Consider the following 18,101-nt stretch of genomic DNA (forward strand, 5'->3'; position numbering starts at 1 on the left):
AACAGAGGAATGTCTTGTGTCAAAGTTTGAGTGGTCCAGCATGACTTCAGTGTGGTTCTTTAATAATGCTTTACTGGGTTGTGGGGTTCCTTACAGAAAGATTGCTTGTTAAAGAACTATTTCATTCTGGGAAGGGTTCTTTGGGCTTTGAGAAAGTTCCTAATCCTGTGTGCGGACAGAATTGAGTGTATAGTAGGTGACCTAGTAGGTTACAGCAGATCAAGAAAACCTGATCCTGTGTTTATTGTAAGAAGCAAGAGTCCTTTTAACATTGGCAACTGTTGTCTATTCATGAGTGCTTATGGGAGCTGTTACAGATCTAAATAAACAAAGGACCTTTCTGGAACCTTCATGCAGATGGTTCTTTTGGGAACCATTGGCGTCACTTTGATGAACCAGATTGTGATCTTTATTTTTAAGAGTACAACTGCATGCCAGTGAAATTAACCAGCATGCCCAATTTGGCAGCCTAAAATGACCACACACTTAAAATACGGAATATCGTGTTCATGTCATAGAAAGTGGTGTGCCAGTAGGAACATGGAACTGAACGCAGCCAGGACAGTGGAAATGAGGGTTGATTTCTGTCACAGGCTCCTTAACTGCCTGGTCTTGGAAATCAGTGGCTGTGTTAGAGGTTGTGTCAGAGGTTGTGTCATTTAAATCCCTAGAGATCCCTGTCAGTCGCACGCTAGAATGGGCCATGCAGGTGTGGTCCCCGGCCGGGGCTGGAGTCCGGCTGGGACGCCCAGGAGGACCAGAGGAGGGCTTGTGCCTCCTCCAGACTGCCAGGGGGTGATCACACTGGTTGCATTGGGGGCCACGGGTAGAGGGCTTGGAAGCCCAACCCTGTAGGGGCCCGTGGCCACCACCAGGCGGCGCCCAGGTGCCTGAGGAACCCTGGAGCCCAGCACTTCCGCCACACCAGGAAGTGCTGGGGGGAAGAGAACAGGAGACACCCGGACGGCTCCCGGGTGCACAGCCGGCACTTCCGCCACACAGGGGTGTGTCCAAAGGAGAGTGCCGGGAAGCAGCTGGAGCCCATCCGGGTTCCCATTTAAGGGGCCGCCTCCCTCCAGTCATTAGTGGATGTTGGGTGGAAAAGGACAGAGCTGGAGAGGGGACTGGAGGCGGCCAAGAGAAAGGCACAGAGACTGTGAGGCCTGGACATTTGAGGGAACAGTGCTGGAGGCACGTGGAAGTGCACTGAGTTAAAATATTGTAAATATTGTAAATAAAAGTGTTTGTGGGTGAACTTACGATGTCCGTCTGCCTGTGTCCGGGTCCCAGTTCACACAGGTTACCCCCATCCCCAGAAAACACTGTTCTTCCCATGTCACCTTAAGAAGCTCAGCATCTCGCAAATGCATCATGGTGAACATCCGCTCAGCCATTATCGAGGGTCTTGTGACATCCTTCATCATCATCTGGTTCCCTGCTGCCTTGTCACTTTCCAGTTCCAGGCTGCAGCAAGTGGACTGCACAGCGGAAAAGATCATTGGATGTTCACTGCCAAGACCAAGAGGTGAGCAAGTAAGACTGCTGCTGTTTTCACCCACCAAATGGAGGAGGTACAAGTCCATCACCTCCCAGACCACATGTCATCTCCACAGCTTCTTTCCAGTAGACATCCAGCATCTTAATAAACTCTCATAGCATCTCATATAGACCACCCACACCCCCTACCCCTTGGCCCATCTCTTACCGGCCATGTCTGGACATTTCTCCTGTCTGTTTAGGAAATCTGAACTACAATCTATACTTAGATTTTACAACTAATATTTGCTTCCCATTTGTTATTGGTCTGTCATTTGCACATTTGGACTCTTTATCCAGCTGTCAGATTGCACTGCATCAGTAATGCCATTCCCAGTCAATAACTTGTTCTTTGCACTACACAAGATTTTCAGTCTGCTTTTGCTCTTCTGTATAGTCTTCACATTTCCAGGGCGTCATAGCTGTTTACTCTGTTGAACTGGATACCAGACAACGCTTAGAAATTGTGTGGTTGTCTGAAAATGTTTAGGCCCTGTGTGTCTGTAAACTGCTGATTCCTATTGCCGTTCTTCATTGTGTAGCGGGTGTATTGTCTACACTTTGACCAGTAATAATGTTGTCATTCCTTGTTGGGACGGTACCACAATCACTTTCTGACAGAACCCTTCAAAATCACTTCTGTTTTTTTTTTTTTTTATTGTCCAGCACCTGCTGAATCAGTGGTATGAGAAGACCCCTACATGTGACATACTGTTTGACTGTTTTTTTTTTTACTTCCTATTTTTTGGCTTTCTAGACCCAAAACTCACTCATTTTAGGCCATTTTGGACTAGCGGGAAATTACCCCATATGATAAGTAGTAAACCCCATAAGTGTCTTCGGCAAAAATGATCAGAAGGGCTTCAGGTTGTGCATGCCACATCAACCAACCTTAGGATATTTGAATTGTTAAAGTTACTCCTTTTCAGAAAACTCTGAAAGAATAAGGATCGGTAATATAGACGTGACGAGTGTCACTTTACGCTATTTCTAAGTCACGAATATGATCACATTTTTCATATTCGATTCTTTACTGGTGGTCCTAGCCCTCTAAAAGCCACTCGCAGAAGGTTAAAAATAACAAATTGCAGACATAAGCAAGTGGGGTATTGTTTTAGACGATTTCAAGGTCAGTCAGTCATTGTCCAACCTGCTATATCCTAACTACAGGTTCACGGGGGTCTACTGGAGCCAATCCCAGCCAACACAAGGTGCAAGGCAGGAACAAACCCCGGGCAGGACGCCAGCCCACCGAAGGGCACACACACACACACACACACACCAAGCACACACTAGGGACAATTTAGGATCGTGAATGCACCTAACCTGCATGTCTTTGGACTGTGAGAGGAAACCCACGCAGACACGGGGAGAACATGCAAACTCCACGCAGGGAGGTCCCAGGAATCGAACCCAGGTCTCCTCACAGCGCTACCACTGCGCCACCGTGCTGCTCAATTTCAAGGTCAGTGATTACAAATATGATGTTATTTTGGATTTTTGATTCTTTACCAAGAAAAAAAAAAATCTAAAATAAACTTGAGTGTTCAATAAACATAATTCAATCATGGACAGTGGTTCCAATCAATTATTTCTGAACAGTTTGAAAATGAAACGCTCATTTTAAGTTAATATGATCAGTTTGTATTCAGAACACATGACATAATGAAGGTAATTTAAATAAATGTCTTTGTGTAGAATTAAAGTAACTCAATCCCTGTTATTAAACTTAGATGATATATCTCTCTATTATATAAAAACATCCTGCGATGAGACAAGACTTTCTGGAAGATGTTTTGCGGTCCCGCAAGATGAGACTTTTGCCATGAGATTTTTTCAAGTCGCACCCTCCTCTCAACCCAGTTCAACCACGCCCATGGTCCTCTCACCTTTCATTTGTGTGAATGCTTTTGACAGACACAGTTCTTGCTCGCTCATCTCTTATACATTTTTTTTAAGTTTTCCTCACTTTAAGTTCCCAATTAAAGAAGACTTATTATGTCTAAATCTTATTGAAGAATTTCATCACGAAGGTTTATCAACAGAAAAAATGAGTATCCGAGCACAGAGAAAAGATGAAGTCCAACGAATTAACGCGAAAAATGAAGATCAGTTACACGACAAATTGGTTAAATGTGTATCAATAGACAATGCTGAAACAGTTGGTGGTGATCATGCAGAAGATGAAAACATCAACTTGCAATATCTCAAAGAATATCTACAACCGTTAACACCAACTGGTCTTCCACCGCTGAATTACTGTTAAAAGAAGGATGTATCCAAGAAAGGTAATGTAGTACATCTTCCGCGGATAACATTAGACAACAAAGGAGATCTTGACATGCCATTCATAATAAAATGTTAACAGTTTCCCGTTAGAATAGCTTTTGGAAAGACAATTAACAAATCTCAGAGCCAAACATTCAAAAAAGTAATTTTATTTAATAGAGAGAAAGAAACAAAATTCACTCACGGGAAGTTATACATTGCATTGTCATGATGACAGTCCAAACACAGAATCAAAATTCAATGCGATATTGACAAAATTTTAATTAAAAAAATTGTTTTACTTAAGTTTTACAGTAAAAGTGTTTGTGTGTTAATTTCAAAAGCCAAACAGAACGAAAACGTATAAAGCAACGAATACCCCTAACGCAACATGAAACAATTTACTTTTAATTTATTACGTTTTACTATTTTTTACTATGGTTAATTACTCGCTGTAATGTAAAATAGTTAGTTCTGTTTGCATGTGTAACAATTCCCATGAAAATAACAATCTGTTTAGGGCGACACGGTGGTGCAAGTGGGTAGCACTGCTGCCTCGCAGTAAGGAGACCCGGGTTCGCTTTCTGGGTTCTCACTGTGTGGAGTTTGCATGTTCTCCCCGTGTCTGTGTGGGTTTCCTCCCACAGTCCTAAGACATGCAGGTTAGGTGCATTGGGGATCCTAAATTGTCCCTAGTGTGTGCTTGGTGTGTGAGTGTGTGTGCCCTGCGGTGGGCTGGCGCCCTGCCCAGGGTTTGTTTCCTGCCTTGCACCCTGTATTGGTTGTGATTGGCTCCAGCAGACCACCGTGACCCTGTTGGTTGGATAGCGGGTTGGATAATGAATGAATGGATGGATGGATAATAATTTGTTTAAATTGTACATCCACTTCCCCATACATGAGTGGCAGAACTGCAAAGAGGCTAGCGCGTAGTGCCTGCCCGGGGGTTGGCGAGCGAAGTGTGTGTTGATTATACATAGAATTCTTAAGTCAATCCAATTTAATCTTATTTCAACACATATCGATTTTTTTTTTAAGTGCTTAGTGGTTCACACTTTAGTCCATACAGTAAACAAGTTCTATTGTGGTTGATTGAACATTTCATGTAATGTTAACATCATTACATTGTTGCATCAAAAATCAAGATTAAGCCGCTTTTCTGCTGTAGGTTAAATGATGTGTAGTCAACAAAAAAATGGCATTATGAAAAACAAATAATTTATTAAAAGTCTTTTAACTTTCTTACCGACTTTACAAAGTTGTGCGGGTAGCCTTGTGTTACCAAAGAAGGGGTGGGGCTTTATGAAAAAATAAAACACTTTATGCAAATAGGGGATAGTCCTTTACTGCACGTGAAACTTGATTATTTATGAAGTCAGTTGTGTATAGGGAAAATAACAACACCATGGTTCGAGGATTAAGAAATTGTTAATTCTGAATAATAAATAAAGTGAATAATGACACAATCCCTGAGACTGATTATGTCTTTTGAGAGAAAATAATATGATGGCTTTATTTGAACACAAATAAACTGTGTCAGAGTTGACATCTAACAAATCGAGCAAATTGAAGTCAAGGTAACTAGAAAAAGTTCAATAATGCCAGCAACGTAACTATTTCAAGTTAAAGTAACTTGAACTAATAAAAGTGACCATCCCCGTTGAGTTATCATAAGGTGAAAGTGACACGTATCTTATTACCATTGATAATATTTCAGACTTTAAACATTTAAATTGAAGCATCTATTTTAAAATTTCAAATATCTTCAAAGCTGACTCAACTATTCTTGTTGATTAGGAACTCCTGTTTCATGATATCAATCCTTACATTTCTTATAAACAGCCTTGTCTGTAGATGTCAATGAGGCAGCAGTACCCTCCTTCTTTTTAAGTCGTTTTTGTTATGAAATGCAGACTACTTCCCTCTTCATGTCAGCCCGCCTTCCTGCCGCCCGTGAAGTGCTCTTGTATTTGGCTACCCCTTCTGATTCTGCTACTCGGACAGCTCGGACTTCGGGAGGCTCCGAAACTACGGCGTCAGTGAACGATCTTCGTTAAAGTGACAGGCGCACTAGGCACGCAGCTAATCAGCCTGCTCACGGCGCTGCTTTGTGCCTACGTCTGCGTGCGCGCACATGTGAGACGAATCACGTGATAACAACGGTAGCCAGCTGACCAGAAGGAATACCGACGAGTACACTTTTTCGCCGTCGACACGCTCGTGTCAGGTTTTCCTCCTCCCTCGGCACCTGCTTGGTTATTTGTTTTATTTTATTTTTTTTAACGCTCTTTAGCCCCGTGATGTGAGCGGCGGCCGCCTGTCTCACAGCCACCGCGGCACGGAGCCGAAGAATAGACGCATCGGTTTCCTCAGCTCGGAGTTCCGGCGCTTTATTGACATTTCGGGACTGCAGCGATCGATCTACCGACCTACCGAGCGGCAAGGCCACCCAGCAGAGTGAGAAATGCACGACGCCTTCGAGCCGGTGCCCATCCTGGAGAAGCTCCCTCTGCAGATTGACTGCCTGGCGGCCTGGGGTAAGTGCAGGCGGACTTGACGGTGGGGTCAGGATGTGGCGTGGGCTCCTGAGATGGGCAGTTAGGGATGAAAGAGGGCGTGCTGATAGGAGGAAATGTTACTAGGCGCAGGGGCAGAACGTCAAGTTAAACACCACCGGGTCCATTACAGACAGGGAAAAACTATGGGCGAGCAGGGATTTCTTAGGAAGCTAACGTGGCCGTCATGATGAGGATGTGTCCATCACTTCATCTTTGTGCTTAGTTCTGGGTGAAGGTGACCAAATATTTTTGTGTAGAACACCAAAACCCACTAGTCCAGTTTACTTCATTTTTCCAAAATAACATCCAGTCACCCTTGTATTTACTGGTATTGAGTTGCATTGTTATTTCTATACGTTGCTATATAACCTTAACATTGAGGACACCATCCCCTTAATGTCAAGCCAGTCGATGTCCTTTAGGGCAGCTGAAAGTACGACACCTGATAACAGACTAAAGAAATAATTTTTCACCAGCCATCCATGCATCCATCCATTTTCTGCCGCTTATACTGGTCTGTGTTGTGGGGGCAGAAGTCTAAGCAAAGATCCCCAACATCTGTTTATTAACTGGCCACCTCCTCCAGCTCATTTGTGGTGGATGCCTAATATTTGTCTGCTCCTGGCAGTTTAGGATTTGCAGGGATCAGAGTCTCCGGCTCCTCTTTGATTGTCATGTGCTGTGCTACACATTCTTAATATAAAAGCTGGTGAGCGTTCCCCTTGTTGTTTGACTCAAGTCAAATGTTTATATATATAAAATTGGTGAGATTCCCCTTGGTGTTTCGAGATCATTCTAGTATTAGTAGTATTAAATTGTTCAAGTGATGTTTTGTATAGGATTGTCGAATAGACCAGAGGCTTAAGAGTTATTGATTCTGTGTATCCGGGACTGAAAGATCAGGGTTTGGCACCATAGCTTTGGGGCTTAAACCTCTGAAGTCCCCCTATTCAATCGCTACTGCCACATTGTAGAACATAACCAAACACCTGCCCATGTAGGTGACCATTCGGCATCTTAATCAGATGTCTGAACCACCCCAACTGGCTCTATTCAATGAGGAGGAAGCGCAGACTCCCAAATGTCTGCATTTCTCACCTTGTCTTGAAGGCAAAGCCCAGACATCCTGCGAAGGAAGCTCAATTCAAATGCTTGTATCCATGATCCAGTTCTATTGGCCACTGGCCAGTCCATGTGACTATAGGTGAGGGTAGGAACGTAGATCAACTGGCAAATCAAGAGCTTTTCCTTTGTGCTCTGGTCTCTCTATTCTCCCTAACTGTGGTCACTGCTCCAAACTGCCTGTCGATTTCCTGCACCCTTTTTCCCTCACTCATGAACAAGTTCCTGTGAAATTTAAACTTCTTTCTTTAAGGCGTCACCTCATCCCTAGCTTGGAGAGGGCACTCCACACTTTTCTGGCTGAAAACCATGACCTCAGACTTGGAGATGTTGAACATTCCCAGTGTGCACATTGAGCTCACCTATTGTTGAAGCCAACAGGTATCTACTGTAGTGTTTTGTGACCGAGACAAAGTCCCCATTGTATCTTCTGAATCTGCGGTTTGACGAACAGACAGACCTTCTTTTTTGGCAACCTGACATAGTCTTCCCCAGGAAGGCTGAGTAGTGTAATCCCCCTAAATTTGGTGCGCAACCTCTGGTCCTATCTGCCTGGGTTTATATTTTTTTAGGGTTGTGAAACTAATAATCTGTGGGAATGGGAATAATCTGTGTATAGTGAATAGCAGCAAAGTCCTGTGCTGAAAACACTCCTCCTAAATCATCCATCCCTGATTTCTCCACTCTGTGTTTTACACATTTTAAAGCTCTGCCAGTGTTTCAAAAGAGAGATTAAGCAAAAGGATACTGAACAGAAGACTTGATGCTGATAGAAAAAAAAAAGTAACATGGCTGTCATCCATTCAGGAGCTCAGTAGTGAGAGGTGACTGAAGTATAATAATTAAATTGTACATCGTAATGAGTGGTGTATCAATGGAAACAGACAAACCGCTGGACGCGTGGACCACTGCAGCTCCACATGTTTGAGAAGTGTTTCTGTTTGTTGCGATATCTTTCTTTCATTTTAACTATTTGATGAGCATTGTAGTCTGTGGATACACTATGTGTTAAAACGCTGTGGCTCTTGTTCTCCCGGCGTGTTTTCATTTCCAGTTAGACAGTCATGTTTCATTTCTTCATTTATGTGTTTAGATGTGCAGCCTCATCTGTGCTTCTGCTGTTGTCAGTGGGCTGATTTGTTGATTCCAGTATATATATATATATATATATATATATATATATATATATATATATATATATATATATATACAGTAATCCCTCGCTACTTTGCGCTTCGACTTTCGCGGCTTCACTCCATCGCGGATTTGAAATGTAAGCATATCTAAATATATAATAGATTTTTCGCTGGTTCGCGGATTTCTGCGGACAATGGGTCTTTTAATTTATGGTACTTGCTTCCTCAGTTTGTTTGCCCAGTTGATTTCATACAAGGGACGCTACTGGCGGATGGCTTAGAAGCTACCCAATCAGAGCATGTATTACATATTAACTAAAACTCCTCAATGATATACGATATGCTTTCCGCGCGGTGCTTGATTGTTTGCTTGTCTCTTTCTCTCACTCTCTCTGCCTGACGGAGGAGGTGTGAGCAGAGGGGCTATTTGCACAGAGGTTGTTTGTTTAGAAGATACTGACGATCCTCTAAAAAATGCCGCCTTATCATGGTGCTTCGGCATACTTAAAAGCCCATAAATCACGTATTGATTTTTTGATTGTCTGCTTTTCTGTCGTGCTCTCTCTCTCTCTCTCTGACATTCTCTGCTCCTGACACCCATTCTGTGAAGAAGAAGATATGTTTGCATTCTTTTAATTGTGAGAAAGAGCTCTCATCTCTGTCTTGTCGTGGAGCACAGTTTAAACTTTTGACTAAAATGTGTTATTTCATGTCTAGAGGGCTCTAATAATGTTAACAGTGTGTGAGAGTTTATAAGGGCTTAAAATATATAAAAATAACCATACAAACATATGGTTTCTACTTTGTGGACTTTCATCTATCGTGGGGGGTTCTGGAACTCCTAACTTCTATAATTTGCTTGAACATTCTGGTTGATTTTGCGACTTCTCTCATCGCACTAAGTATCATAGTTCACTTGCAGGAGCGATATATTCGCGCTGTTCTAAGACAGAGTCTGCGGGCCGAGGGGAGGGAAAGCGTGATGTCAAGAGTGGGGAGCCGGGCAGGGCCCTCCTCACTGTCCTGTTTTACTACTAAGTAGCCAGAGCCGCGGGGGACGGCTAGTTTCTAATAAAAACATTTTCCAGATGGCAGTTAGTTTTTAGTCTCTTGGAGCTGAAGTTTCATTCCCATCTGTGTGAAGTTTACCTGTTGCCTGTTCTCCTACATCCCACAGACTTGAATATTCAGTTGCTTTTCTTGGTAATATGATTCTGCAAAGCAAAATCACCTTTGCTAAGTTAGTTTAAATCCATATACACATCAAATGGTTTAAAGGGTGATTTAGACACTGTATGCGTCCAATTATCTTGAATTGCACCTGATCCTGCTTTGGCACCTTGTGTCACCATACTGGAAAATGAATGACTTCATTATCAGGGGATGGTAAATAAACTGTAAATGGCAAATGGTGTTACAGCTTTGGTAATCTCGGGTTTTCTGCAAACAGAGTATCTCTTGTGTCCGCCTAGTGTTTTTCATTCTATTAAGTGATTTGCTGACTTCTTCCACAAGTGTTTTTATTGCCTGGCCTTGGTATTGTGCTACCATCGCTAATCTGTGGGTCACCTGGACTGGACTGTATAGGGCCCTGTTGTCAACATGCCTTGTGGAGTGGGGCTTTGATTGGTTAATTGTGTGTGAAAAGCATGGATCTGTGGTTCTGTGCACTACTGCCCTGGCAAGGTTTGCCCCAGCTCTGTGTTCCTGTGACTCGAAGAAGAATTTCATAGCAACATGTGCTTGTGCTTCTATCTTTTGTTTCAATTTTATGGTCATTTGATTTGATAAGGAAATGGCTTCTAACTTCTTGTCCGTTCTTTTCAGTCCTTCACTTCCATTTTTCCCAAATGTCCCAGTTTGGATTTATAATGAAGAGATTCCATTTTATGGTCCTGCCAGTGTGCTGCAGTGATCCTCCGTAAAGAACACTGTATAGACTTTTATGTCCTAGAGAACTGAATTGCATCCATCCTGCTTGGACTTTTAAGGTTGATCTCCTGATGTTTGCGTGGGGTGTGAAGTGGGAATGTACAGGACTCCAGCACACTTTACAGAGAAACTGTTTTTTTGGGTTTGTTCAGGTGTCATCTCTGGCCCTTTCAGTCTATGATGAGTGTACAGCAAGAATGAAATGTGAAGAAAAGAGGAACCTAATGACGCATGTTTCCTCTTCAGCAACTGTCAGTCGGCTGAGTAGACTGAAAAAATTGAAGTGAGAACAAAATAACTCTTAACCTGTCTCGCACTTGTGATTTGCCAAACTAATTGAAGTTGGACCGTTGTTGTTTGTATATATGGAAGCCTGCTGTGTGTGTGCTGTGTATCTTTGTAAACAGACAGGCAGGGTTCTGCTTTATTTAGCCAAAACCCCCTAATCTCTTTTAAGGTGATGGCGGTGTGCTGTTGTAGCACTTGATAGCACATGGACGTGTATTCAGATTATGTCTGTGCCCCCTCCCTGTACCTGAGGATGCTGTGTGATTTCTTTAATGGGTGTCATTTCTGTCCATGAGCACAAAGGTCTGTAGGGTAAATGCAGGTAGATAGTGGGTTGCTCTTTCCATCTTGGACAGTTGCTGTTGAAAAGAGTGCAAGAGCTGAATGAAGATGGAAAGGTTTCCCCCGTACGTAGAAATGCTATGAGCCTAGCGATGACATGCCTTCTGATTTTCAAAGAGCGTGTGGATCAGGGCTGTCAGAATGAACTTCACCATTTGAATTAAATTTGAGTCTAAATAAAATAACATTTATTCAAAAACAAACAGTTGTAAAACAATGCCCCCATACCCCCCTGTTTTTTTTTGTAAAAGCCTTTCAGTAATTTTAGTATCCTGTTTTTTTACTCCTGAGACAATATTCTGCAATACTTCTGTATTTTGCATGTGTTTGGAACATCGTTCCACAATCAACATTTTTATCATTTTAAATTATCATTTTGTGTTGTCCTTTATAAAACAGACAGAATTTCCTATTGTGCTGCTCAGCGTTTTGGTTAACAAGTGTACTAACAACAGATTCTAAGACCTCTCCAGCACCCTGGGGGTATCGTTTTGCTCCCGATGCTGTTCATTTTCACTCTTGAAACTGAGAACTGTGCTTTACTGTGGTAAAACTGTTAAACCTTCATCAAAGCACATTATATGACATTCACAAATATCTGCATTTTTCTCAACATGCCTGTTTCCAGGTGTACCTCGTGCACCATTTTTTGTAGCACACCCCTTACCACTGTGCGATATTTCATTTAAGCTGGCGATCTTTCAACACACAAATGATAGCATTGCTAAAATTTGCTGTTGTGGAGTTGCTGAATTTTTCAGTGCTAATAACGGACCCCTGGAATGTTTTGAAATTCTGTTTTGGGAGTCAAACCATGTGACATTCATTGGTTGCAGGAAGTTAATGTGAGGAGCAGCCTACAGAAGGAGGACCCCCAGGTTAGATGTGTGGATATACACTCACCTAAAGGATTATTAGGAACACCATACTAATACGGTGTTTGACCCCCTTTCGCCTTCAGAACTGCCTTAATTCTACGTGGCATTGATTCAACAAGGTGCTGAAAGCATTCTTTAGAAATGTTGGTCCATATTGATAGGATAGCATCTTGCAGTTGATGGAGATTTGTGGGATGCTCATCCAGGGCACGAAGCTCCCGTTCCACCACATCCCAAAGATGCTCTATTGGGTTGAAATCTGGTGACTGTGGGGGCCATTTTAGTACAGTGAACTCATTGTCATGTTCAAGAAACCAATTTGAAATGATTCAAGCTTTGTGACATGGTGCATTATCCTGCTGGAAGTAGCCATCAGAGGATGGGTACATGGTGGTCATGAAGGGATGGACATGGTCAGAAACAATGCTCAGGTAGCCCATGGCATTTAAACGATGCCCAACTGGCACTAAGGGGCCTAAAGTGTGCCAAGAAAACATCCCCCACACCATTACACCACCACCACCAGCCTGCACAGTAGTAACAAGGCATGATGAATCCATGTTCTCATTCTGTTTACGCCAAATTCTGACTCTACCATTTGAATGTCTCAACAGAAATCGAGACTCATCAGACCAGGCAACATTTTTCCAGTCTTCAACTGTCCAATTTTGGTGAGCACGTGCAAATTGTAGCCTCTTTTTCCTATTTGTAGTGGAGATGAGTGGTCTTCTGCTGTTGTAGCCCATCCGCCTCAAGGTTGTGCGTGTTGTGGCTTCACAAATGCTTTGCTGCATACCTCGGTTGTAACGAGTGGTAATTTCGGTCAAAGTTGCTCTTCTATCAGCTTGAATCAGTCGGCCCATTCTCCTCTGACCTCTAGCATCAACAAGGCATTTTCACCACAGGACTGCCGCATACTGGATGTTTTTCCCTTTTCACACCATTCTTTGTAAACCCTAGAAATGGTTGTGCGTGAAAATCCCAGTAACTGAGCAGATTGTGAAATACTCAGACCGGCCCGTCTGGCACCAACAATCATGCCACGCTCAAAATTGCTTAAATCACCTTTCTTTCCCATTCTGACATTCAGTTTGGAGTTCAGGAGATTGTCTTGACCAGGACCACACCCCTAAATGCATTGAAGCAACTGCCATGTGATTGGTTGAGCAGATAATTGCATTAATGAGAAATTGAACAGGTGTTCCTAATAATCCTTTAGGTGAGTGTATATGTAGGAGCCAAAATACTGAGTGTGTGGTGAAGCTGCACGAGAAAAGGACAGAGGAGGTCTGAGAAGTCAAGTACAGGAGAGAAAATCTTGATGAGGGGGTCATGAGTTAGCAGGTGCCTGACTGAGTACCCCCCAGTGTTTATTCATGTATTGAGCTCATCATGTTCTGAGGTTTGATGACAATAAAGCGTCTCATCATCCGGTGTATGAGAATATAATACTAGCCGCACAGACCAGATTTAAAAAGTATTTGATGTCATTTGCCCAACATCTAACTTGAGCACTTTTCCTGTGTATCCTTGTGTGCCCAAACCTCTCTTGACTGGCATTCCCTCTGTTTGAGCACATTCCCATAAAGTCTGGTTCTCAGACTCTGTCATTATTTTCACGTTATTTTCCAGGCGCCTTGCTTGCCCCATGTCTGCTTTTATACTTCCTGTCTTTGATGGCAGCTCTCAGGGTGGCTTCTACCACTTTACTTCTCCTTGTGCATCTCACACTTGCACTTCCTTTTTTGATTGTGTTATCAAAGCCAAACTGACCAATCAGATTGCTTGCGAATTGGACACATGCAGAATTTATTGTATTATATGCTGGTCATGGTATCTGTTGAAGACAGATAATAGGGCAAGAGACAGCAAATATTTTTAAATTGTCCTATGTGCACTTTCAGTGCCCTTCCTTTAAATTCTCCTGTGTCTGAACCTCTCTTCACCAGTGCTCCCTTTCTTGAGCGCGTTCCCATAAAGCCTGCTTCTTACACTCTGCCACTTTCTTCAAGGAGTCCTGATCACCTCCTGTCTGCTTTTATACTTGCCATCTTTGAAGGTGACTCTCAGCATGCCTTCTACACCTTTAGGCTGGGTTTATACTTCACGCGACGCATGCTGCAGCGGACGCTCCTGCTACGCAAGTGTTGTACTGTTTATACTTGCGCGCATACTTGACGTAAATCTGGAGGAATCCAGCAAGTGGCAGTACGAGATACCATCACGGTGAGAACAGGTTCGGCTTCGTTGTGTTGTGAGTTGCCTGGAACACCCATTAAATTCCGATGACACCTTACCGCAATATCTCTGAAAAGAATGTTTAATGAGTAAATCCATCAATCCAAGGATGTGTCCATTCCAACAAGCATTGGACATAAGGCAGAAACAATTTCTGGATGGGACCTCAACTCATCGCAAGGTGAATACAAGCACACACATAAACTGTCGTCATTTTAGCGGCACCAAATCCCCAAATCTGCATATCTTTGGAAGGAAACTGGAGCACACTGTGGAAACCCAGCAGGAAAACATGCAAACTCCAGGCAGAGAATACCAGTGATGTGACTCCCTGCGAGACAGTAGTGCTACCGCTCCGCCGCCGTGTCACCTCCATGTGTGTAATTTTTAACAGTATTCATTATTTAAAAGAAATTAACAATTTATCTGTAAAATGTAACATACATACTTTAATGCATTTCATCATGAAAGTGATATCAAGTATAAATCTAAGGATTCTAAATGTGCAGAAAGTTGGAATATCATACATTTAATGTGTTCTGTGTGGTGATCTATTGCTGCTTGCCGCTGCTGTCAGGTCCAAGAAGCTCGTAGCGATTTAAAAACTGGGATGACATTTACGACAGTCTGCTTTAATGATAAAGTAAACTACAAGGTTAAAGTGGACATTTTGAGATTAAAGCCAAAATTTCCACTTTAATCACAAAATACACGATTTCATCATGTCCTTCAATTTTTTTCTCTGTGGCTCAAATACAGCGCTGTGCATTATGTTGCTGTTATGAAGTTGCAAAAAAAAAAAAAAAAAAATGGCACAAAAGATGGTATGTGAGGCTTTTAAAATGTATCGTGTCATTACGATTGGGAATATGCAACGCTTGAATATAAAAGCAACATGAATACATTTGTATGTCAGCATTTTGCTTCACCACATCAAACCATTCATCAAACATCGAAGCACGTACATTGATCCCGTAGGATCCTAAAAGCAGCTTTCTGTCACGTGTAGATAGCAAACAGAGACTCTGACGTCACATTCCAACTTTTAGTACACTGTGCCCCCCGATTTTTTGCTGGTACTGCAACTCGCGCATGTGTTGAGTTAATTTGAGAGGACCTGCTCAGAGGACGTGTCAAATGAATGCTTGGAACGTCTTGGCAGCCATGATGCGGGCGCGTTCACGTTCTGAGCGTGAAGTATAAACGAGTCCTTACTCCTCCTTGTGTCTCACACTCGCGCTTCCTCTTTCAACTGTGTCACCAAAGCCAAAATGACCAATCCTACCAAAGACAAACTGACCAATCGGATTGCTTGCAGGGACTGGACACACACAGACCTTTGTGTTTTATTACACAGTATATTAGATCACCAGATTTGTACTAGTTATTGTGACAAAAATTAATAATACAGTTACATGTTTGGTATTTTGGTTATTACTGTAACATTTACAGAGGCCTGTGAAGCACTGACTTGCATGTGCTGATTAAGATGTCATCTGTTTCCAGTGCCATGATTAGGTATAAACAGATGTGAAAAATACAATATAATAAACAGTAAGATAGACAGATGTGAAAGGTACTACGGTATATAAAATGTTATAGGATCCTTATTGTCGTGTGTACAGAATCCAATGAAATTCTTACTTGCATTTGTTAATCAACATTCAATGCGTCGCCACTCTATGACACCATGGTTTGTGGGTAGAATTGCTTCACCTTCAAAGTTTTGTCTTTTATCTATCCATTATCCAACCCGCTATATCCTAACTACAGAGTAATGGGGGTCTGCTGGATCCAATCCCAGCCAACACAGGGCGCAAGGCAGGAAACAAACCCCGGGCAGAGCTCCAGCCCACCGCAGGGCAAGTTTTGTCTTCCTTACCTGATAAATCTCAGAACACGTTTACATTTACTTATTTGGCCCGACGCCTTTATCCCAAACGACTTACAACATTTGTGATACAATTACTTGCATTTTATTTTGTTTTTCCAATTGGAGCACAGGCAGGTCAAGTGACTTGCTAATGGTCACAGAGTGTCAGTAGCGGAGTTTGAACTCACAACCTCAGGGTTTGAAGTCCAAAAAAAAAAAGAATTTTTGAAATTGTTGCAGATTTATTAAAAAAGAAAAACTGAAATATCACATGGTCCTAAGTATTCAGACCCTTTGCTCAGTATTTGGTAGAAACACCCTTTTGAGCTAATACAGCCATGAGTCGTCTTGGGAAAGATGCAACAAGATTTTCACACCTGGGGCCTCATGTATAACGCTGTGCGTAGAACTCGCACTATAACATGGTGTAAGCACAAAAGTCGAAATGTGCTTACGCACAGAAAAATCCAGATGCAGGAATCTGTGCGCATCCAACTTCCACGCTCTTCCGCTACATAAATCCCGATCAGCGTGAAAACTAACGCCGCACGCCAAGATTATGTAACGCCCAAATCCTCCCAGAATTACGCCTATTTGAATATGCAAATCAATATAAATCGCCCTTAAGCGCAGCCTTCTGTGAAAAGACAATGGGAAAAGCACGGGGGGAAACATAAGAATTTCCGCGAATACCAAGTGGAGGCAAAGGAAAAACATACTATTTGTTCAAATAAGCCGTGGTATAATCAACAAAAGGAAGTTGATCGAGTGATATAGCGTGTTGGAGAAACATGAAAGCTCACATCCACAAAATCGCACAGTGCCGGAAATAAAAAGAAGTCACATATCAAAGTCGCCGTGGAAAGCCGAAGTTGTAAGCCCACTGTCTGAGTGTCATATGAAAGCTTTTTAGGGTACAGAGAAAAAAGGCACACGGTGGGGAAAAAGCATGAAATGTCCACTACAATCTCGACATTTCCACTTTAATCACGTAGTTTATTTGTCATTGAAGTAGAACATCATAAACTTCATCTTAAAATCATTTAATTAACCAGTTTCTCAAATCACATCGTAATTAAAGTAGCACGTTAAATGCTTTGTTTTGTATTTAATTTTCTATTTGCTCTATGTGTGTGTAATTCACTACGTGCTTCTTAAACCGGCTCTCTTCCTCCAACTGGACACAGAATCCATTACATTCGTGATATTACAGCTCTCTGAATAATTAAAATACTGAGATGTATACGTGATGTCATTTTCATGATGATAGGAGTTAAAGCACGTTATTAAACATGTTTCACTTCGATGAAATAATTTATTGCAGCAGTACTCGGGGGCGGCTCTAAGCATGTGGTGGCACTGGGCAGAGGAAGAATTGGTGGCTGGCTCCTTCACCTGCCAATGTCAGTAAAGAATCTTATGCACGGTGGATGGCCACGTATGTTGCAGACACTGCATAGCCGCCTCGTGCTCATGACACAAGCATTTAACTTTTGCGAAATTTGTCGCTGCGTTTTTAGCTGTGTTGTTATTTTATCTTTCTGTTTTATATTCAATATATATTGGCGTAGCTGTCACTGCAGTCCTCGCTTTTTTTTCCCCAAGTAACCGATCGCCACACAATCGGCTCTGTAATAGAAGTTAAGCCATCTGTAAGCTTAGCGCCGATTCTTCAAAACATTTAAAGAACATTGAAATATCTTCGTAGTACATGTTTAATTATTCTATCCTTAAAGACACTCCCAGTGAAGAATATAGATTATTTAAATGAAGTTAAAGTTTTATCTGTATAATTTAACAAACATATTTTGCTGCATTTCACCTTAAAAATGATATCGTCATCATATGTAAATACGCGCTTTATAAAGTGGCTCAGGTTGTGCGATATTATAACTGTAGTGCAAGTTTACAGTGGGGTGATTGTACTTAT

General features: G+C 42.2%; 1 protein-coding gene across 1 annotated transcript in view; it reads left to right on the forward strand.

Annotated features, from left to right (window-relative positions):
• Positions 1-5,939: 5,939 nt before the first annotated feature.
• The window catches only part of vps39 (VPS39 subunit of HOPS complex), a 167,047-nt gene continuing 154,885 nt past the window's right edge, over positions 5,940-18,101 (forward strand). Inside the window, exon 1 of the mRNA XM_039741045.1 lies at positions 5,940-6,341. Coding sequence (XP_039596979.1) covers positions 6,269-6,341 — 73 coding nt within the window. The 5' untranslated portion in view covers positions 5,940-6,268. The remainder of the gene's footprint in view (positions 6,342-18,101) is intronic.

The sequence above is a fragment of the Polypterus senegalus genome, chromosome 18 (assembly GCF_016835505.1).
Source record: "Polypterus senegalus isolate Bchr_013 chromosome 18, ASM1683550v1, whole genome shotgun sequence".
Taxonomy (NCBI): Eukaryota; Metazoa; Chordata; class Cladistia; order Polypteriformes; family Polypteridae; genus Polypterus; species Polypterus senegalus.